At 51.0% G+C, this 22345-nt stretch overlaps 1 protein-coding gene across 1 annotated transcript in view; it reads left to right on the forward strand.

Moving 5' to 3' along the window:
* Positions 1-22345, forward strand: part of LOC122381031 (lysine-specific demethylase 5A-like) — a 203143-nt gene that overhangs the window by 177526 nt on the left and 3272 nt on the right. The window contains exons 26-31 of the mRNA XM_043364719.1: positions 1636-1719; positions 1937-2096; positions 7155-7444; positions 7762-7983; positions 10154-10277; positions 18783-18913. Coding sequence (XP_043220654.1) covers positions 1636-1719; positions 1937-2096; positions 7155-7444; positions 7762-7983; positions 10154-10277; positions 18783-18913 — 1011 coding nt within the window. The remainder of the gene's footprint in view (positions 1-1635; positions 1720-1936; positions 2097-7154; positions 7445-7761; positions 7984-10153; positions 10278-18782; positions 18914-22345) is intronic.

Genomic DNA, 22345 nt, shown 5'->3' on the forward strand with positions numbered 1-22345 from the left:
TGTGTGTCACTGTGTGATGCTCTGACGCGGTGTGATGCCCTGTGTCGCTGTGTGTCACTGTGTGATGCTCTTACGCGGTGTTATACCCTGTGTTGCTGTGTGTCACTCTGTGGTACTGTGACGCGTTGTGAGGCCCTGTGTCGCTGTGTGTCACTGTGTGATGCTCTGACGCGGTGTTATACCCTGTGTCGCTGTGTGTCACTGTGTGATGCTCTGACGCGGTGTTATACCCTGTGTCGCTGTGTGTCACTGTGTGATGCTCTGACGCGGTGTTATACCCTGTGTCGCTGTGTGTCACTGTGATGCTCTGACGCGGTGTGAGGCCCTGTGTCACTGTGTTACGCTCTGTGGTACTGTGACGCGGTGTTATACCCTGTGTCACCGTGTGACGCTCTGACGCGGTGTTATACCTTGTGTCACTGTGTCACGCTCTGTGGTACTGTGACGCGGTGTTATACCCTGTGTCGCTGTGTGTCACTGTGTGATGTTCTGACGCGGTGTGATGCCCTGTGTCGCTGTGTGTCACTGTGTGATGCTCTGACGCGGTGTTATACCCTGTGTCGCTGTGTGTCACTCTGTGGTACTGTGACGCGGTGTGAGGCCCTGTGTCGCTGTGTGTCACTGTGTGATGCTCTGACGCGGTGTTATACCCTGTGTCGCTGTGTGTCACTCTGTGGTACTGTGACGCGGTGTGAGGCCCTGTGTCGCTGTGTGTCACTGTGTGATGCTCTGACGCGGTGTTATACCCTGTGTCGCTGTGTGTCACTATGTGATGCTCTGACGCAGTGTTATACCCTGTGACGCTGTGTGTCACTGTGTGATGCTCTGGCGCGGTGTTATACCCTGTGTCGCTGTGTGTCACTGTGTGATGCTCTGACGCGGTGTTATACCCTGTCTCGCTGTGTGTCACTGTGTGATGCTCTGACGCGGTGTTATACCCTGTGTCGCTGTGTGTCACTGTGTGATGCTCTGACGCGGTGTTATACCCTGTCTCGCTGTGTGTCACTGTGTGATGCTCTGACGCAGTGTTATACCCTGTGTCGCTGTGTGTCACTCTGTGGTACTGTGACGCGGTGTGAGGCCCTGTGTCGCTGTGTGTCACTGTGTGATGCTCTGACGCGGTGTTATACCCTGTGTCGCTGTGTGTCACTCTGTGGTACTGTGACGCGGTGTGAGGCCCTGTGTCGCTGTGTGTCACTGTGTGATGCTCTGACGCGGTGTTATACCCTGTGTCGCTGTGTGTCACTATGTGATGCTCTGACGCAGTGTTATACCCTGTGTCGCTGTGTGTCACTGTGTGATGTTCTGACGCGGTGTGAGGCCCTGTGACGCTGTGTGTCACTGTGTGATGCTCTGACGCGGTGTTATACCCTGTGTCGCTGTGTGTCACTATGTGATGCTCTGACGCGGTGTTATACCCTGTGTCGCTGTGTGTCACTGTGATGCTCTGACGCGGTGTTATACCCTGTGTCGCTGTGTGTCACTGTGTGATGCTCTGGCGCGGTGTTATACCCTGTGTCGCTGTGTGTCACTGTGATGCTCTGACGCGGTGTGAGGCCCTGTGTCACTGTGTTACGCTCTGTGGTACTGTGACGCGGTGTTATACCCTGTGTCACCGTGTGACGCCGTCGGCAGGACCGGGCTCGTCAGCTGCTGACCACTGACGAGGTAGCGGCCGCCCTGGCCAGCCCGGCGGCCCCAGCGGGCACCTCCAGCCAGGTGCGTACGTGCTCCTGCTGGCCGCCACTACTATCTTCTGCTGATATCTTCTGCGCTGTGGTGCCCTCTAACCGGGTTATGGTCGTCTTTGTGCCGATCATCTTTATCATTGTACACGTGTTTTGTTTTGTTTTTGCCTTATTTTCCCGTCTCTGGCTTGTAAAAGGTTGTGTTTGTTGGTGACGGTGCGCGCGTCTGTATGTGTGTGTGTTGGCAGGCGGGCGACTCAGCGGTGGCACCGGCGGCCGACGGCGGTCCGACGCCTACGGCCGACACCGGCCGCCAGACCGGCCGGCCGCCCATCAAACTCGAGTCGGAGGCCGAGCTGCCGCCCAGCGCGCCGGTCTTCTCCAGCTCGGAGCACGCCTACTCCTCAGGTGGCTGTCAGGGCGGCACCGCGCAGCCGGTCCGCTCCCACACAGTCGGTCCCACCCGGCACCGCGCAGCCGGCCCGCTCCCATACAGTCGGTCCCACCCGGCCCGCTCCCATACAGTCGGTCCCACCCGGCACCGCGCAGCCGGCCCGCTCCCACACAGTCGGTCCCCCCACCCGGCCCGCTCCCACACAGTCGGTCCCACCCGGCCCGCTCCCATACAGTCGGTCCCACCCGGCACCGCGCAGCCGGCCCGCTCCCATACAGTCGGTCCCACCCGGCCCGCTCCCATACAGTCGGTCCCACCCGGCACCGCGCAGCCGGCCCGCTCCCATACAGTCGGTCCCACCCGGCACCGCGCAGCCGGCCCGCTCCCACACAGTCGGTCCCACCCGGCACCGCGCAGCCCGGCCCGCTCCCATACAGTCGGTCCCACCCGGCACCGCGCAGCCGGCCCGCTCCCATACAGTCGGTCCCACCCGGCCCGCTCCCATACAGTCGGTCCCACCCGGCCCGCTCCCACACAGTCGGTCCCACCCGGCCCGCTCCCATACAGTCGGTCCCACCCGGCACCGCGCAGCCGGCCCGCTCCCATACAGTCGGTCCCACCCGGCCCGCGCAGCCGGCCCGCTCCCATACAGTCGTCTCGATTAACGTCTCTATTCACTGCCGATTAATGACCCAGTTTTTCTTTGTTTGCTAAAAGTACCTACGCACGGGATGGGCCAACTAAGGTCAATTGAGGTCTAACAACGTTGTTGCGAACAACTTCTTGGCGTAGCCGTGCGGACATAAAGGTTGTGCCTCAGAAATGGTGCAATTGTGTTCTTCTTTATCAGCGGAGGTAACTGATATGCAACGTGGATCACTAAATTGAACATCCGAACTTTAATTGGAACGAAACTTAATCCGCGCTTTGCTGGGGGGGGGGGCGTTTTTACGTCCCCTTCAGGTTTTTCGCGAATATTTCAAAAACGGCGGCGAGCAGCGCCGCCGTTTTTGGCATGTCGATAATTTTCGTAAGAATTTTCTTACGCATGGCCTACTTCTTAACCCGCGCGGGGCTGGGGTCTCCAGCCGAACGCCCGGGGCTGGGGGGAGGTAAATTACCCCCCCCCCCCCCCTGTTATCTGCCGAACTAATGGTCCGATTTGGAAAATTCAAACGCCAATCGAAAGATCTCATCACGAACAACTAAAAACATGTACTTAATTTAAAGTTTGAGGTCAAGGTCAAGGTCAGGTCAAGGGTACAAATTGCAAGTTTCTACAGCATCAGTATCGGCCTTGCACCGTAGTTGCCGAAGAATGGACTGAGACTGATTGCCCAAAACGTGTTTTTAGGCTACCAAGACAATATTCGTTGCATACAATATCATTCAGAGGTCAAGATCAAGGTCAGGTCAGGTCAGGTCAGGTCACCAAAAACAAAATATAGAAAAGGGCATGTGCGACACATGTTTTATGGGTCATTTTATTCATAAAATTCAATAGGCACACTCAATAGGTGATATGGACCACATCTGGATGAATTTCAGGTCGAGGTCAGGTCAATGTCAGGTCTAGTGAGGTCAAATTTTGAAGTTGGTTGTTAAGACCTAAAAATGTGTCTATCTGATGCAGTTTTTCACGGCGAATCGAATGGTACTATTTTTGTTTCCGCACGAGGTCTAGATTTTCCAAAAAATTGTTTGTCGTAACGTCATAAAATTTTGAATAACTCCCACATTTTTGAACCGATTTCTCTAAAAATTGGTTTGTAGGTGCACATGGACCACTTCTCTGACATACCTATACCTATTCCGACTTTTTCGATACACGCAAAATTTTGGATTTTATAATTATTTTCCCAAAAAGTCAGTTTTTTTTTTAATGGACCAAAATCAAAAAATTTCAAAAAACCGAGATAGCAATTTGATAGACAAAGTAGAATCACGTACCTAAGCTTTTTGTTACGTCTTGATTCCATTAAAAATGAAGATGTTAGTGGCTTTTGAAATTTTGCCGTTTTTGAGGCGAAAATGGGGAACATGACGTCACTTAAACGTCATTTTCTCAAAAATTTCCGAAGGATTTCGCTCAAATTTTCAGGGAACGTGTCAAATTGATGTAAGAAAAGGTACTGAGAGTTTGGCGGCGCGCACGTTTTTGAGATATTGCAAAAATTCGCCAGGGGGGGTAAATTTACCCCCCAGCCCCGCGCGGGTTAAGCAATTTTTTTTTAAAACGTGAACTTTGTCGATTAAAACTTAAGAAGTGTCGACGTGAATGCCAAATTATACTTACGAAAGAAAATAAGTCGACGTGAATACGGCCCCTGTTCATGCATCCTTTCCGCACATGTGATAACAATTTCAAACCGGGGTTGTTCAAGGTCAGGTCAACAGGACACCGCAAGTGACCTTACCTAAAAAAGTTCAAAGTCTCGCTATAGCTACACCGACAGAACGATCACTTTGAAACTTTCAGCGATTGATAAAAGTAACAGTATGTATTAAGTTTATATCTCGGATTTTGATATCTGTGACCTAAGGTCAGGTCAATTTTACGACCTCTCCATTATGAGTCAATGCTAGAAAATTGAAATGCGCCTCTTTTGGACGAATGTCGTTCCAAACACTCTCAAGCATGAGTTCATAGGTCGCATGACACACTAAATCGGAAAGAATGCACCTGTGACCCATCTGTGTGCCCCTGAGATCATCTCAGGTCATGAAAGGTCACAAGCAGTTTTTTACAACTTTTGATGGAGACGTGCTAGAGCGGGGAAAATACGTCAGATGTGTTCAGCTCGACGATACGGATCTACTGATATGCAAATGACCCTTTCCGATCAAGTCATGACCTTGACCTGGTGTCAAATTTTCAAATTGATCTTTAAAGGTTAAAATATAGTTCATTTGACGCGTCTCGACAAGAGGAGCACGATACTGTGAAAATTAATGTCGAGACTCTGTTGAGTCAAGAGTTATTGCAGAAAAAAAATCGTAAAAACGTCTTTTTTGGAGTTTTGCCCTCTGGAGGCTAAACCGTGGACGTGAGATCAAATCTGAACAACGTGCAGAAAGGTCTGTAAAAGGACTATCGAATGCGCTTTTCCGCGGCGCTGTAGGTCTATTGGTTCCCGAGTAAGCCGTTGGCAGTTTTCAAAATTATTGAAATGGACTAAATGTGACCTTTGATGACCTCTGGCGACCTGATCTTTGACCATCACCTAAAAAGTGACGGAAGTGTCTCCACCATTATTTTTGACGCTCTTTCGATTGCTGCTTACCGCGAGCTGAGTTAGACGGGGGTAGGGGCGTTAAACGCCCCCCCCCCCCCCCCCCCCAACACGACACGGAAAACACAGGCCACCAGCAGGGCGCGGGTTAAGTGAACTTGAAGTCAAATTGATGTGTTTACCTACATAACCTGGCAGCGAAGTATATCATGCGATGTGCATTGACCTTAGGCATCGAAGTCGCTCACGTAGTCACTCATTGTTTTAACCCTATTACTGGTGGGGGGGGGGCGAATCGGCCCCACCTGTAGTTTTTTTTTTTTTTTGCTCACGACGGAATACCACTTAAAGGGACAGTATCATCGAAAAAAAATTAATGTATGGAGCTGATTTTTTTTTACTAGCATTTCTTATTTTCCTGAATCAGGAAAACATAGTTTGAGGACCGAACTCGGTGAAAAATATTGCAACCACATTTCATTTTCATGATTCATTTTCATGAGCGAACCACCACTATACAAGCATGGCCGCCATTTTGGAAGCATGCAAAATTACTACAGAACTGGCGCAGATAATACATTATTGACGCTACGCTTACGCGGTCGTTCTTCTGATTGAGTTGTCCTTAGGGAGAGGTAGCCTTAGGTATTGCCTATAAAAATATCACGTGACAATTGGAGGGAGTGACAATTGGACGTGACAATTGACAATGGGAGAAAATATCACGTGACAATCACGTGATAAACGTCATACATTGGAGGGAGAATGGAGATTGTGATTCAAGCTGGAGGAATTCCTTTGTTGAGCCGCTAGAATCCGAAGGAAACAACGGAAATTGCCTACGACTATTTAATGAATTTAACGGTGATGAATAAGTGCGAAAAACGTTTTGGCTTTATAAAATTTGACGAAATGACCAGGGTAAAAGTTTTATTACTGGCGGTCAATTCAAAACGGCGCAAACATTTAAACAGTGAAGATAGTGAAGCAGGATTCAAAGTGTAGTACACCTTTCGTACTTTGAGCGGCGATAGCGGGATAACGGTGTGGAGCTTCGAGGATCGGTCTTCAGTTCCCGGACCAGAAAGGTGGGGCCTATGCAATGTCAAATTTCATCAAAATGGTGATACTGTCCCTTTAAGCCAGGGGCTCAAAATTTGGTGACGATTCCTTACTATTCATTGGACACGTTGTGTCAAATTTTAAAGTTTCTAGTTTGCGCAGAGGCGTCTCCAGGACAAGTTTCTCGGGGGTAGTTTTGGTCCAGCTTTGACTAACTATTGCGACATTTGCCGCTTATGCACCTTAAGACTATGTAACGTCATTTTACAATGAAAATATTGAAATAGGCGGATCCAGGTACCTGTGAAAGGGGGTAATATCAATGTACTACCCCTGTCTTTGCGTGCCTGAATCCGCCTTTGCTTAACGAAAACGTGTACTTTGTGCATACCTACGTTGCATATTTTACAAGATATATGACAAATCATATCGTTATCATAATCATATCATATCATATCATATCATATATATCATAATCATATCATATCACTCTCTCTCTCTCTCTCTCTCTCTCTCTCTCTCTCTCTCTCTCTCTCTCTCTCTCTCTCTCTCTCTCGCTCTCGCTCTCGCTCTCGCTCTCGCTCTCGCTCTCGCTCTCGCTCTCGCTCTCGCTCTCGCTCTCTCTCTCGCTCTCTCGCTCTCTCTGTCTTTCTCTCTCTCTCTCTCTCTCTCTCTCTCTCTCTCTCTCTCTCTCTCTCTCTCTCTCTCTCTCTCTCTCTCTCTCTCTCTCTCTCTCTCTCTCTCTCTCTCTCTCTCCCTCTCCCTCTCGGCCCGCAGCGTTCAAGCAGACGCCGCCGACTCCGGCGCGCAAGCCACGCAAGGCGGTGCTCTCTCCGCGGCGCACCGATTCGCCTCCGCCGCCTCCTCCCCCTCCACCGGCGCCGGCGGCAGCCCGGTCGTCGGCCGGTCGGCTGGGCGCCCAGTCGCTGTCGCAGCTGGAGGCGCTGCTGCTGGAGGGCGACCTGCTCGAGGTGACGCTGGACGAGACCGAGCAGCTGTGGAGACTGCTCTCCGCCGGCCGGCCGCCCACCGGGCAGCCCAGCTTCCCAGACATCGACATCGTCAAGGTGAGCGCGGAGCGGAGGCGCCACCACCCGTACCCGGCCGGCCCAGCCGGCACCCCGTGTCCTAACGCTGCAGCAGCAGACCGGGCCTCACAGGCAGATTGTAAAAATAATCTTGCGTATGGCGTAGCTACCGCAAACAGTGCTACGTATGGCGCAGCTTCTCCAAACAGTACTGCGTATGGCGTAGCTTTTCCCACCCTCAGGTCTGACTAACTACCGAGAAGAAGCGCTGGCGCCGGTAGCCACTAGCTGTCGGCTGTGGCGCCTCATGTCTGTGCCGTCGGAGGGGCTTCACCTGCCCTGTCTGTCGCCGGCAGGTGGAAACCGGTGCGCCGCGTCAGCAGGCGACCGGCCCGCGCAGGAAGCGCGGTGCCGCATCGTCGCGCGCCGGCCACCCGACCAAGCGGCTCAAGGTGAAGGTGAAGGGCTCGGGCGCCGAGGAGCCGGCTGAGGAGGGCGCCGAGCCGGCCAGTCCCGCCCGGCGCGTCCCCAAACAGGGCGCCGCCATCAAACGCAGACTCGCCGCCAAAAAGCGAATGGTACGTGGTAGTCAGTGCGAGAACACGGCTGGCCGGTGGCCAGTGCTGGCGGGCCGCAGCGGGGGGCCGCATATCTGCCGCCGCCGCGCTCCGTGGCGCACCCACCTGAGCTGTTTATTTGTCTGAGCATCGTATGCTCGCTCTGGTGACCACCGTTTCCACTGCAGCGGGCAGGGCTTCTGGACGTGCGCCCATGCCAACTGGGTTCCATCTGACTTTTGTGGGACACCCTGCTCGCCGGTCCCTAAAACTATGCCTAGTTTTAGCGCCATCGGTCCAGCCATTCTCGGGATGTGGAAGCGACCCCTGCACGTCTTTCAGTTGGAACCCAACCCATACTTGGCCGAAGCATTGCACCAAATTTGGGCGCAATCGACCCAGCCGTTCTTGAGATATAAAACCGGCCCGCTGCACGGGTGCACGTGCAAACTGAGACTCTAGATGATTTGTGCCAGACCCCTTTCTAAATTGTCCCTAACTGTGTAGATATAAAATTTGAGCAAACTAGGCCCAGCCGTTTCTGAGATGTTGGATCATTCCCTCGCACGTGCACACGTGCAACAGCACCCCACACGTGGCAATCCATCGTCCGGTGATATTCTACCGACAGTCCAAGTTTCAGCTAAATCGACACAAAAACGGCTGATTTATTGCAACCATAAATTTATTTGATTTATTGGTGAATCCCTTGGCGAGCGGTGCCATGCGTCGGCGTTCGTTGTGAAAGTTCAACGACCTGCCGACTCCGAGCATTTTCGCTCGGTTTTATGAATTAACAACTGAGCCATAGATAACATCGAACCATACCTTACGGAGTGAACCCGCGCAAACCCCCGAGGTTAACCCGCGCATGACTGGGGTATTTTCCATAACGCTATTGACTGGGGGGGGGGGGGGGCTTTCCAGAGCCTCCTCCTATCTCCGAAACTGGACCGATCGTCAAAATTCTAACGGTGTCTGATAGCCCTGGAAAAACTGTCGTGCGAAACCTATTTTCATTGACCTCGAGGTCACCGATGACGTCACAGGTCAGGTCAAAGTAAAAAAATTCGGCATTTTTGCTTGCTCACAATTTAGGCTCTGACCGCAGGCTGCCAAGTCCGATCAGGCTCATTTCTGGTTTGCGCACTCCTTGGTATATGCCTTAGATACCCTGAGGGTACCGAATTTTTACTTCGATTTTTTTCAGGTCAAGGCCAGGTCATCCTAGGTCACGAAAATGGTATATCATGTATCGGTCACGTGACGCATGTTTTATGGTCCAATTTACTCGTAGATTTCGAAAATATTGTCGTCTGTGTCATTTGAGGTCATTTTCAGCTGAATTTACCGGAGGTCAGGTCACTTAAAGGTCTGAGGTCAAATTTTGAAAATGATTTTTTTTCCAGAAAAAAAGGTTGCAGCTGCAGTGTGAGCTTAGGAATACGATGGTGCCATTTATATTGCTGTACGATGTCAAAAACGTCCTAGAAATGGGTTAAAAAAATACATAATTGTAAAATTTTGACAATAATGCAAATAATTTGGCTATTTTTGAAGATGTTCGGCTAAAACTTGCTAGAAAAGTTAATCACTTTGTTCTTTAAGTTTCTCAATGCTTGTGCGAAGATCATATTAAAGCATTTTGATTCATGACCTTACCCTCGTAGTTTCAAAAAGTTAGATCAAAACACTTGTTTATTAATAATTTCGAGCACAGCTCTTCATCAGAATACAAAGCCAAAATGTCACGATAAAAATCCAGATTTTGGATGGATGGATTTTGGATGGATTTTTATCGTGACATTTTTGGCTTTGTATTCTGATGAAGAGCTGTGCTCGAAATTATTAATAAACAAGTGTTTTGATCTAACTTTTTCAAACTACGAGGGTAAGGTCATTAATCAAAATGCTTTAATCACTTTGTGTTCTATCACATATATTACGGTTTTTGCGAAAAACAAAAAAAAATCAAAAAAATATTTTATGTTTATGTGTAATGTCCAATGTCCAAGAATTATCAATTTAACGGTGTGCCGTGTAGGTAGGTATGTGTTAAAATTTATATAATGTACTTTCCACGGGGTCAAACTTTATGTCATTCTTTATTGATCACCCTGTAGTTCTGGGTGTACTGCGCCGACCGTCGCGGTAACACCCCCCCCCCCCCGCCCCCGCTGTGCGTCGCCAGATGTTTGAGAAGGGAGCACGCAAAACGGCCAAGGCTCGCAGCCATTCGCCGGCCAGTGAGGGCGCCGGTGCCATTCGCAACTACGTAGAGGACTGCGCCGCTAAACCCTGCCAGAAGCCGCACGGTGAGCTCCGCCCTGAGATGGAGGGGAGACTACCCCGCCGACAAAGGGAGACTACACCCGCCGACAGAGGGGATATTACACCCACCGATAGGGAGATAGTACACCCGCCGACAGAGGGAGACTACCCCGCCGACAGAGGGAGACTACCCCGCCGACAGGGAGGAGACTACCCCGCCGACAGAGAGAGACTACCCCACCGACAGAGGGGAGACTACCCCGCCGACAGAGGGAGACTACCCGCCGGCAGGGGGAGACTACCCCGCCGACAGAGGGAGACTACCCCGCCGACAGAGGGAGACTACCCCGCTGACAGAGGGAGACCACCCCGCCGACAGAGGGAGGCTACCCCGCCGACAGGGAGGAGACTACCCCGCCGACAGAGGGAGACTACCCCGCCGAAAGAAGGAGACTATCCCGCCGACAGAAGGAGACTACCCCGCCGACAGAGGGGAGACTAGCCCGCCGACAGAGGGAGACTAGCCCGCCGACAGAGGGGAGACTAGCCCGCCGACAGAGGGGAGACTACTCCGCCGACAGAGGGGAGACTACTCCGCCGACAGGGAGATACGAGTAGTACACCCGCCGACAGAGGGAGACTATCCCGCCGACAGAGGGAGATTACCCCGCCGACAGAGGGAGACTACCCCGCCGACAGAGGGGAGACTACCCCGCCGACAGAGGGAGACTACCCCGCCGACAGAGGGGAGACTAGCCCGCCGACAGAGGGGAGACTACTCCGCCGACAGAGGGGAGACTACTCCGCCGACAGGGAGATACGAGTAGTACACCCGCCGACAGAGGGAGACTATCCCGCCGACAGAGGGAGATTACCCCGCCGACAGAGGGAGACTACCCCGCCGACAGAGGGGAGACTACCCCGCCGACAGAGGGAGACTACCCCGCCGACAGAGGGAGACTAGCCCGCCGACAGAGGGGAGACTAGCCCGCCGACAGAGGGGAGACTACTCCGCCGACAGGGAGATACGAGTAGTACACCCGCCGACAGAGGGAGACTATCCCGCCGACAGAGGGAGACTACCCCGCCGACAGAGGGAGACTATCCCGCCGACAGAGGGGAGACTATCCCGCCGACCGAGGGGATATTACACCCGCCGACAGGGAGATAGTACACCCGCCGACAGGGGGAGATTACCCCGCCGACAGAAGGGAGACTACACCCGCCTACGCCTTACAGGGAGCATGGCGTTGTGTTCAGCTGCAGGTTGTATAATTATAGGCATTATGTAACCCAATTTGGTGGGTGCTCTCTCCCGCGTGCAGTATGTTGTCTACAGTCTTTCCCGCGCAGTGTGTTGTCTGCCAGTCTCTGCCGTGTCCAGTGTGTTGTCTGCCAGTCTCTGCGATGTGCATTGTGTTGTCTGCAGTCTCTGCCTTGTGCAGTGTGTTGTCTGCACTGTGCAGTGTGTCGTCTGCAGTCTCTGAGATGTGCATTGTGTTGTCTGCAGTCTCTGCCTTGTGCAGTGTGCTGTCTGCCAGGCTCTGCTGTGTGCAGTGTGTTGTCTGCACTGTGCAATGTGTTGTCTGCACTGTGCAATGTGTTGTCTGCACTGTGCAGTGTGTTGTCTGCAGTCTCTGCCGTGTGCAGTTTGTTGTTTGCAGTCTCTGCAATGTGCAGTGTGTTGTCTGCCAGGCTCTGCTGTGTGCAATGTGTTGTCTGCACTGTGCAGTGTGTTGTCTGCAGTCTCTGCCGTGTGCAATGTGTTGTCTGCAGTCTCTGCATTGTGCAGTGTGTTGTCTGCAGTCTCTGAGATGTGCAGTGTATTGTCTGCAGTCTCTGCACTGTGCAGTGTGTTGTCTGCAGTCTCTGCGATGTGCAGTGTGTTGTCTGCAGTCTCTGCCGTGTGCAGTGTGCTGTCTGCAGTCTCTGCGATGTGCAGTGTGCTGTCTGCAGTCTCTGCCGTGTGCAGTGTGCTGTCTGCAGTCTCTGCGATGTGCAGTGTGTTGTCTGCAGTCTCTGCGATGTGCAGTGTGTTGTCTGCAGTCTCTGCGATGTGCAGTGTGTTGTCTGCAGTCTCTGCGATGTGCAGTGTGTTGTCTGCAGTCTCTGCGATGTGCAGTGTGTTGTCTGCAGTCTCTGCGATGTGCAGTGTGCTGTCTGCAGCCTCTGCGATGTGCAGTGTGTTGTCTGCAGTCTCTGCACTGTGCAGTGTGTTGTCTGCAGCCTCTGCGATGTGCAGTGTGTTGTCTGCAGTCTCTGCACTGTGCAGTGTGTTGTCTGCAGCCTCTGCGATGTGCAGTGTGTTGTCTGCAGTCTCTCTCTGCGATGTGCAGTGTGTTGTCTGCAGTCTCTCTCTGCGATGTGCAGTGTGTTGTCTGCAGTCTCTGCGATGTGCAGTGTGTTGTCTGCAGTCTCTGCGATGTGCAGTGTGTTGTCTGCAGTCTCTGCGATGTGCAGTGTGTTGTCTGCAGTCTCTGCGATGTGCAGTGTGTTGTCTGCAGTCTCTGCGATGTGCAGTGTGTTGTCTGCAGTCTCTGCGATGTGCAGTGTGTTGTCTGCAGTCTCTCTCTGCGATGTGCAGTGTGCTGTCTGCAGTCTCTGCCGTGTGCAGTGTGCTGTCTGCAGTCTCTGCCGTGTGCAGTGTGCTGTCTGCAGTCTCTCTCTCTCTGCGATGTGCAGTGTGTTGTCTGCAGTCTCTGCGTTGTGCAGTGTGTTGTCTGCAGTCTCTGTGATGTGCAGTGTGTTGTCTGCAGTCTCTGCGATGTGCAGTGTGTTGTCTGCAGTCTCTGCGATGTGCAGTGTGTTGTCTGCAGTCTCTGCGATGTGCAGTGTGTTGTCTGCAGTCTCTGCGATGTGCAGTGTGTTGTCTGCAGTCTCTCTCTGCGATGTGCAGTGTGTTGTAGAGTTGCAAAATTTCACTACCGCACTACCGGCATGCCGGTAATTTTTCACTACCGCAGGTTTATTCGTGGTAACTGGCATGTCTTGCCGGTAGCATGCCGGTATTTTTGATTTTGTGCAAAAAAAATATCAGCAAATGATTCAAACTTTGGACACTAAGAGGCTCTCAAATTGTAGTAACAGCAATATTAGCCACTGCAAGATACATTTTGTGGTAGAATTTCCATTGCTAAGTGTAGGGGTAACACATGGACCTCAGCATTTCACACAATTCACAGGCTTGGTTATAATTAGAATTGTCAAGAATCTACTGTGGTCTATAAAAGGAAGAATACTCATTCATGTTGCAAAAGCACGATAAACTAGTAAGTCTAATGATAGGTAATACGTATAGCACAATAAAATAAATCAATGTTCATGACAACATTCCCTAGGGGAAAAGGCAGAATCAAAACACCAAAAAACACAATGTTTGGAAACTGGCCTTGAGTCCTGAGATCATGAGATGTGGTCTGAGACATAGGCGGCGGAACGATTTGAGACAAGGGGGGGCACCATGGCTCAAGGAGCCAAACCTAGGGTACCCCCAAATCCTGTTTTCTCATCGGATTTAGGCCACTTATTTTTCGTCACAGCCCTGACACGATGATTTTTTTTTTAATTTTATTTTTTACTAAACGAAAATGGCAGTTCACCCCCGTATGCAGGGGTGTAATTTTATATCTCTTTGTGGGGGCATATGCACCCACAATCCTGAATTATGTATGCCCACACAATGATGAAAATGCACCCACAAGTCTTTTACAAGGCTGCAAGCGTCCTTTCGAGAGTTCGGTGCCCTTCGCATGCTCTAACGGCGTCCTCCTGACCGTCTCGCGTTCATGGATAATATAGCGTTTTTAATCACTCGGCGCCCTTCTGGGAGAATGGCGCACTTTTGACAGCACCGCGCCATTCTCATGGTCTAACGGCGCCCTCCTGACCGTCTCGCGTCCTTAGGTCTCTGTTCACCGTGCATCCCTCGACTGTTCGGCGCCCTTCTGGCCTCTCAGCGCCCCTGAACCACATATAGCGTTTTCAATCACTCGGCACCCTTTTACGAAAATGGCGCCCTTTTCATGATCTCAATGCGCCCTCGTAACCATCTGGCGTCCCCACGTCCCCACCAACGTAGCACTACTGACTGTGCGGCGCCCTTCTGGCCTCTTAGCGCCCCTGGACCACATAGCCGGTTTTCAATCACTCGGCGCCCTCCCAAGAGAATGGCGCCCTTTTCATCGTCTCACGGCGCCCTCGTAAGTCGTAACCGTCTGGTGCCTCCACATTTGGTGCCCCTCCTACTGGATGGCGCCCTCTACAGCTTTTTACGTCCTTCCGGTCAGTTTCCACTTTTAAGCGTGTATTTGCTTAGTCAGACACGTCACTTGAAGCGCCATTCGGCTAGCAATGTCATCAAATTCGGTGTTAATTTAGGCTCCCACATAAAGAATATCTATCGCGCCCCAAAACGGCCTGGCGCCGGGCGCCCCTACAGCTGGGCACCCACAATCATTTTAGGAAAATTACACCCCTGCCCGTATGTGTGGTTAACTTTAAGCTGATCCCCAAGTACCTATGTGTTTGTCTCTTCCTTATTCTCGTTTGATAAATTCCATTAATCCTACATGTAACAAATTACCAAGAAGCCATCGCATGGTACTAATCAGTGGCGAATCCCAGGGTGGAGGTCACATGGGTCATGACTTAGGGCATGGGGTCACCACATGCCTGCCAGGAGCACCACAGGCCTGACAGCCGACAGGGGCATCACAGGCCCGCCAGGGGTACCATAGGCCTAGCAGGGGCACCACGGGCCTGTCAGTGGCACCACAGGCCTGTCAGGAGCACCATCGGCCTAGCAAAAGCACTACAGGTCTTCCAGGGGCACCACAGACCTGCCAGGGGCACCAGAGGCCTGCCAGGGGCACTATCGGATTCGCAGGGGAACCACCGGCCTCGCAAGGGCACCATGGGCCTGTCAAGGGCACCACAAGCCTGTCGTTGGCAATTTAGGATTGTCAGAGGCACCACAAACCTGTCAAGGGCACCTGCGTTCTAACAGGGGCACCACAAACCTGCCAAGGCCCAGGGACACCACAGGCTTAGCAAGGACACCACAGGCCTGTCAGGGCCCATGGGCACCTAAGTCATGTCAGGGCCCACCGTAGGCTTATCAGGGGGCAGGGTAGGTAGGTACCACAGTCTTTCCAGGGGCATCAGCAGCCTAGCAGGTGCAGGGGCACTAGTCATCACATGACTAACCAAAAATAAAGAAAATAAAAAAAAACTGAAAATAGGGCACCACCAAAATTAAGTGGCCGAAATCCGTTGAGGTTTTAATTTTGGGCATAGGTAGGGGCACCACTTCGATTCATGGCCCTCCCCTTGGAGTTTTCCCCGAATCTGCCCCTAGTACTAATACATCAAATTTAAGGGGGGGCACCTTGCTATTGGTGCCCCCCTAGCAGAATTCAAGGGGGGGCACGGTGCCCCGGTGCCCCCCCCGTTCCGCCGCCTATGGTCTGAGAAACTCTGTAATACAAAGAATTTGACACTGAAAATCCAGCTGAAAAGGCAGGTGTTAGGTAGCCCTGAGTCTGACTTTGGTCCCATTATTAAATGAAAATGGATTTAAACTGGCATTTTGTCTTATCTTTACAAGAAAACACATCATGCAGGCAAAATTGACAAAAAGTGGCGCAAACAATTAGACAACCAAGGATTTACTTTTAAGATTCTCTCTCCCCTAATGAATGGATGTAATCTGATGACGTAATATTTATTCATATACGCTTTTGGTTGAATAACAGAAGAGAGATGAATTTCTTTGCAGTGAATTACACTACAATGTTGATTTCATTATAATTTAATATTGTGTTGGGTAATTTTTATCAATATAACCATTCACGAAGCAGTGGCTTGCAGTCGTTTAACATTTTTTTTTGCAGCGTTTTAATCAGCTGGTTAAAAGCCTCTATTATGGCGCATCTGTTTCGAAATCGATAACCTTGTGTTTGTTCCCGCTTGAGGTTGGAGAGGATGGAAGATATCGTTTTTATACATATTATTTGGTGACTATTCTCAGGACCAGTGAGTTATTAACACATTTTTTACATTATTCGTATCTTATTCACGAACCAGCAAGCCATAGTGGATAGGAAAAAGTAGATGTTGATCTCGCTTCCTCAGTTAGGAAGATGGCCTAATCTGTACTTGTTAATCTATGTTTTGACCATCTATATTTTAAACATTTGGCTGGTGCCTGCAACATTTTAGGAGAATATGGAAAAGTAGAACAACTGTGAAATGTAAATGTGATTACTGCTCACTGTCCAGTCTTCAAAAACACATTTCAGTAATTCAAGTCCTTTTTGTCCTCACCTTTTTGATGAATGTAATAGTTTTTTTTTGTAGGCAATACTTTTTTGATTACAGGTGATATTTTAACAGTTATAGACTGGAATTGAGTTTCAAAATTGTGGGTATTTGTGGGGCCAACTCAGCCAAAATCAGCCTGCTGGTATTTGTGGTTGGACAATGGATGGCTGTTGGGTGGGAGGGGTACTGAAACTGCCAAAATGTGGCATCTCTTGCAGGGTTAAGCTAGAATCAAGAATGCAGGTTTTTTTAGTATGCCGGTAATTTGGCGGTTTTTTTTGCTTGGGGCGTGGTAGCATGCCGGTATCCCAGAAAATTTTTGTGGGGCGGGGCGGTGCCGGTAGCAGCCTTTTGGGAAAACTTTGCAACTCTAGTGTGTTGTCTGCAGTCTCTGCGATGTGCAGTGTGTTGTCTGCAGTCTCTGCGATGTGCAGTGTGTTGTCTGCAGCCTCTGCGATGTGCAGTGTGTTGTCTGCAGTCTCTGCGATGTGCAGTGTGTTGTCTGCAGTCTCTGCGATGTGCAGTGTGTTGTCTGCAGTCTCTGCCGTGTGCAGTGTGTTGTCTGCAGTCTCTGCGATGTGCAGTGTGTTGTCTGCAGTTTCTGCGATGTGCAGTGTGTTGTCTGCAGTTTCTGCGATGTGAAGTGTGTTGTCTGCAGGCTCTGCGATGTGCAGTGTGTTGTCTGCAGTCTCTGCGATGTGCAGTGTGTTGTCTGCAGTCTCTGCGATGTGCAGTGTGTTGTCTGCAGTCTCTCTCTGCGATGTGCAGTGTGTTGTCTGCAGTCTCTCTCTGCGATGTGCAGTGTGTTGTCTGCAGTCTCTGCCGTGTGCAGTGTGTTGTCTGCAGTCTCTGCGATGTGCAGTGTGTTGTCTGCAGCCTCTGCGATGTGCAGTGTGTTGTCTGCAGTCTCTGCGATGTGCTGTGTGTTGTCTGCAGTCTCTGCGATGTGCAGTGTGTTGTCTGCAGTCTCTGCCGTGTGCAGTGTGTTGTCTGCAGTCTCTGCGATGTGCAGTGTGTTGTCTGCAGTCTCTGCGATGTGCAGTGTGTTGTCTGCAGTTTCTGCGATGTGCAGTGTGTTGTCTGCAGGCTCTGCGATGTGCAGTGTGTTGTCTGCAGTCTCTGCGATGTGCAGTGTGTTGTCTGCAGTCTCTGCGATGTGCAGTGTGTTGTCTGCAGTCTCTGCACTGTGCAGTGTGTTGTCTGCAGTCTCTGCGATGTGCAGTGTGTTGTCTGCAGTCTCTGCGATGTGCAGTGTGTTGTCTGCAGTCTCTGCGATGTGCAGTGTGTTGTCTGCAGTCTCTGCGATGTGCAGTGTGTTGTCTGCAGTCTCTGCGATGTGCAGTGTGTTGTCTGCAGTCTCTGCGATGTGCAGTGTGTTGTCTGCAGTCTCTGCGATGTGCAGTGTGTTGTCTGCAGTCTCTGCGATGTGCAGTGTGTTGTCTGCAGTCTCTGCGATGTGCAGTGTGTTGTCTGCAGTCTCTGCACTGTGCAGTGTGTTGTCTGCAGTCTCTGCGATGTGCAGTGTGTTGTCTGCAGTCTCTGCGATGTGCAGTGTGTTGTCTGCAGTCTCTGCGATGTGCAGTGTGTTGTCTGCAGCCTCTGCGATGTGCAGTGTGTTGTCTGCAGTCTCTGCGATGTGCAGTGTGCTGTCTGCAGCCTCTGCGATGTGCAGTGTGTTGTCTGCAGTCTCTGCTGTATGCAGTGTGTTGTCTGCAGTCTCTGCGATGTGCAGTGTGTTGTCTGCAGTCTCTCTCTGCGATGTGCAGTGTGTTGTCTGCAGTCTCTCTCTGCGATGTGCAGTGTGTTGTCTGCAGTCTCTGCGATGTGCAGTGTGCTGTCTGCAGCCTCTGCGATGTGCAGTGTGTTGTCTGCAGTCTCTCTCTGCGATGTGCAGTGTGTTGTCTGCAGTCTCTGCGATGTGCAGTGTGCTGTCTGCAGCCTCTGCGATGTGCAGTGTGTTGTCTGCAGTCTCTCTCTGCGATGTGCAGTGTGTTGTCTGCAGTCTCTGCGATGTGCAGTGTGTTGTCTGCAGTCTCTGCGATGTGCAGTGTGTTGTCTGCAGCCTCTGCGATGTGCAGTGTGTTGTCTGCAGTCTCTGCGATGTGCAGTGTGTTGCCGGGGCGGTGATGGAACTGGTGCGCTGTGTGTGGAGCTGTGCTGAAACTGCGGCACTGTGCGGGCCGGTGACTGCTGTCCTTTAGCCGACTCGCCTGTGCTGGCGCCGACAGGCTCCTGTATAAACTGGATCGGCTGCGACGACTGCGAGCAGTGGTACCACTACATCTGCGTCGGCCTGCCCAAGAACTACCAGGTGACCGAGGACATGGTGTACATCTGCCCGCGCTGCCAGGACACCCAGGTGAGCTGGCGACACACCGTGCCATGGCCATCGCTGCAGCCAAACGTACCTACTGTATGTATGTACGGCTCTCGCGAGATCAGATTAAGCGGTAGGTTTTGCACTTTTACATTTCCGGTTATATCTCAGAAACTAATCGATCTACGATGAAGCCATTTTACACGATCATGGCCGGCTTGTGAACCAACAAGTCGATTGCATCTTCAGCACTTAAAAGCTTAAGACGACGAAGATATAGCCTGAAGTACACTAAATCCTAGGTGCAAAACCTACGGCTAAAACCCGCGAGACCTGTACATCAAACTGTCGGCTTCATTCACTGGATCATCGCCTTGATAAAGTTGATGATCTCTTCACTCTCTCGCTGGAGCGGAGGAGGCTTACAGGCCTGCGATCCGGTGGAAGGAATTGCACGGCGCTCTCGTCACCAACGTATTCGGCCTACTGAGAGTAGCGAGCTGGCGCATGTAACCGCAGCTGCACCGGGAAAAATGTCAACCAGCTAAAGCTCCATGTCTGCCAAACGTCATTGCCAGTAGCCAGGGCTCTGTCCCATGCTGGACGCGTCCAGTCACTAGGAGGTATTGGCGCTCGGTTTCTATGAAAACGTATGCAAAATTGCGCATTCTGCTCACGTTTCCACAGAAACCTAACACCAATACCTGGTAGCGTTGGGTAACAGCGTGCGATGAAAGATGGGCCAGGTGACGGAACTCCTGTACAGGATTACTGAAAGTACCTCGCCACATCATTACCGCTCCAGACCGTGTGTCAAAATGCGTACCGGTTCACAACGACTGCATGGCCACTGCAGTCTGAACGACCACCCCTCGGCTGTATGCTTAGACTGTCGTGTGGCAGAGGTTAATGCCACTTTGGCAGGTCAGAAACCTTTGAGATGGATTCAGAGAGCTTGTACAGCTCGCAGCAAATGCGTTCCGCCGTTTCCAATTTTCCATTCTGCGTACATACATGGTGACACAAAAAAAACGGTCATCACCAAATTTCGAATAACTTCGGAAGTTTTATTCAAATCATCACCAAACTTCGGCCACTTAAGGTCACACCTATGTAGCATACATCCACTAAGTTTCAAGTCTTCACTACGAATACTTTTAGTACAGTGTGTGTTTTACTGACGCTCCACAATGTGCTCCAGGTGAGCGCCACGGCGCTGCAGGGCGTAGGCACACTTGCATCCGGCGGGAAAAGTTGTCGATAACCCGATGGCTGTGCACTTTACAGAGTGCAATGGCCTCTGAAGACAGTGTTCAGGGGTGTGCTACCCCTGAAACGTTATTCTTATCGGGTTATCGGCAACTTTGCCCGCCGGATGCAGGTGTGCCTACGCCCTGCAGCGCCGGGGCGCTCACCTGGAGCACATTGTGGAGCGTCCGTAAAACACACACTGTACTAAAAGTATTCGTAGTGAAGACTTGAAACTTGGTGGATGTCTGCTACATAGGTGTGACCTAAAGTGGCCGAGGTTTGGTGATGATCTGAATAAAACTTCCGAAGTTATTCGAATTTTGGTGATGACCGCTTTTTTGTGTCACCCTGTATATGTAAAGACGACATTGTGTGTCACAAATGTGTATAACAAGCCTTGGTTAACAAGTTAAGTGATACCAATTTTCTTGGTGGATAGACACGGCCAGAAATAAACCCAAGCCAGTCTTGAAAACATTACTAAACATGCATCGCTAATGATACTTGCTTTTTCCCCGTCATATACCGCTTACGCCGCCTACCCTCATTTGTGCCCAATGTTCCCAAATGGGAACATCATTTTTTAAAAGGTTCGAAATTTTTAGAGGAAAACTAAGGCCATAATTACAATCAGGGAGGTCAAAAACCCTCAAAACACCATTCGGAACATAAAATATCACCGCATTTATATGTTTGGTCCTTAATGAGTAAAGGCCGCCCCACACTGGAACTCGCATGTGGGTTGCGAGTTTGCTGGTTTTGAGTTTGCGGGCATAATAGGTACCAATTCATAGGGTGATTAAACCGTTCCCTTATGGTAACTTCATAAATGCAGTGAAGCCGGTACACCTTCAGAAACTTACATATAGTCGCAATACCAGCGCAACGAACCAAAATTCGACTCAAACGAAAACCCCGCAAACCTCGCAGACCTCGTAGACCTCGCAGCGAGGACATTCGAAAATTGACTCAAAATCAACTTTTGGAATGCGATGCAAGGTCACTCGCAAGCAAAAAACATGCAGACTCGCTCGTTAGATGGTAGTGTGGGCCACTTAGCTTAGATTGTATTATCTGATTTTGAAGAAACCGCAAAACCCAAAAACTCGCAACCCGCATGCGGGGTCCAGTGTGGGGGCGGCCTTTAAAGCCACTTGGGAGTTTCGAAGTCCGCAGTGACGTCTCCCCACTCCAAATGTGGCATCCAATCCGCTCCCAAAGAACCGCTATGTAGCAGCGGTCTGCAGCAGTTGGAGTTCTAAAAACAGAAGTTCAGGGCTATAAAGAGCGCAATCAACATGCACCTCAAAGAAATCTTCCCGACAAAGCAGGCACGCTCGGCTGTTCCGCGCTGGCATAGCAGGCATAGCGGGGAGTGATCGTGGATGGATATGTTGACTTAATTGGTGTGACAGCTGTGCAGTGTGCGCTGGTCACTTTCAGGGGCATTTCTACGGTCGCAGGTTTGAGGATGTCCATCAAGACAGCCCATATTCAGCCCAGATTCAGCCCGGATTCAGCCCAGATTCGGGACACCTCCGATCAAGCTGAAACTCGCACACAATGTAGGTCCTGACGTGCCCAATCCACAGTCCGAGTCATTCGGTGGCACTCCCAGCCGTTTGACCTACAGAGGTCAGCAAAGGTCACGTAGCCCAAATTTGCACAGCAGATTGTGGCCCACCCAGTAAAGCTAGAGCGCTAAAAATGACACTAATCGACTCGCCAGCATCTAATCTTACTTTCCAAAGACCCATTTGACCTCTCAAGGTCATGCGATGACCTTAGGTCATCTGTGGGCTATGTAGAAAATACACTTGCACAGCAGTTCTCGAGTAAAGGGATTGACCGAATTCCAAATCAAAGCATATCATCGGGTAGCCCATAGGCCGTAGTAACTTCCTTAAAAACCGCTTCTCGATATGTGACCCCGTTTGACCTCGGCAGGGCAAAACGTACAAATAAACGACACTCCATACGTCGCCGCATTCAGCCCAGATTCGGGACACTTCAGATCAAGCTGAAACTTGCACACAATGTAGGTCGTGACATGCCCAATCCACAGTCCGAGCCGTTCGGTGTCACATCCAGCCGTTTGACCTATAGAGGTCAGCAAAGGTCACGTGACCCAAATTTGCACAGCAGATTGTGGCCCACCCAGTAAAGCTAGAGCGCTAAAAATGGCACTAATCGACTCGCCAGCATCTATTCTTACTTTCCATA

Source organism: Amphibalanus amphitrite, unplaced genomic scaffold, assembly GCF_019059575.1.
Source record: "Amphibalanus amphitrite isolate SeventyFive unplaced genomic scaffold, NRLGWU_Aamphi_draft 000112F_arrow, whole genome shotgun sequence".
Lineage (NCBI taxonomy): Eukaryota > Metazoa > Arthropoda > Thecostraca > Balanomorpha > Balanidae > Amphibalanus > Amphibalanus amphitrite.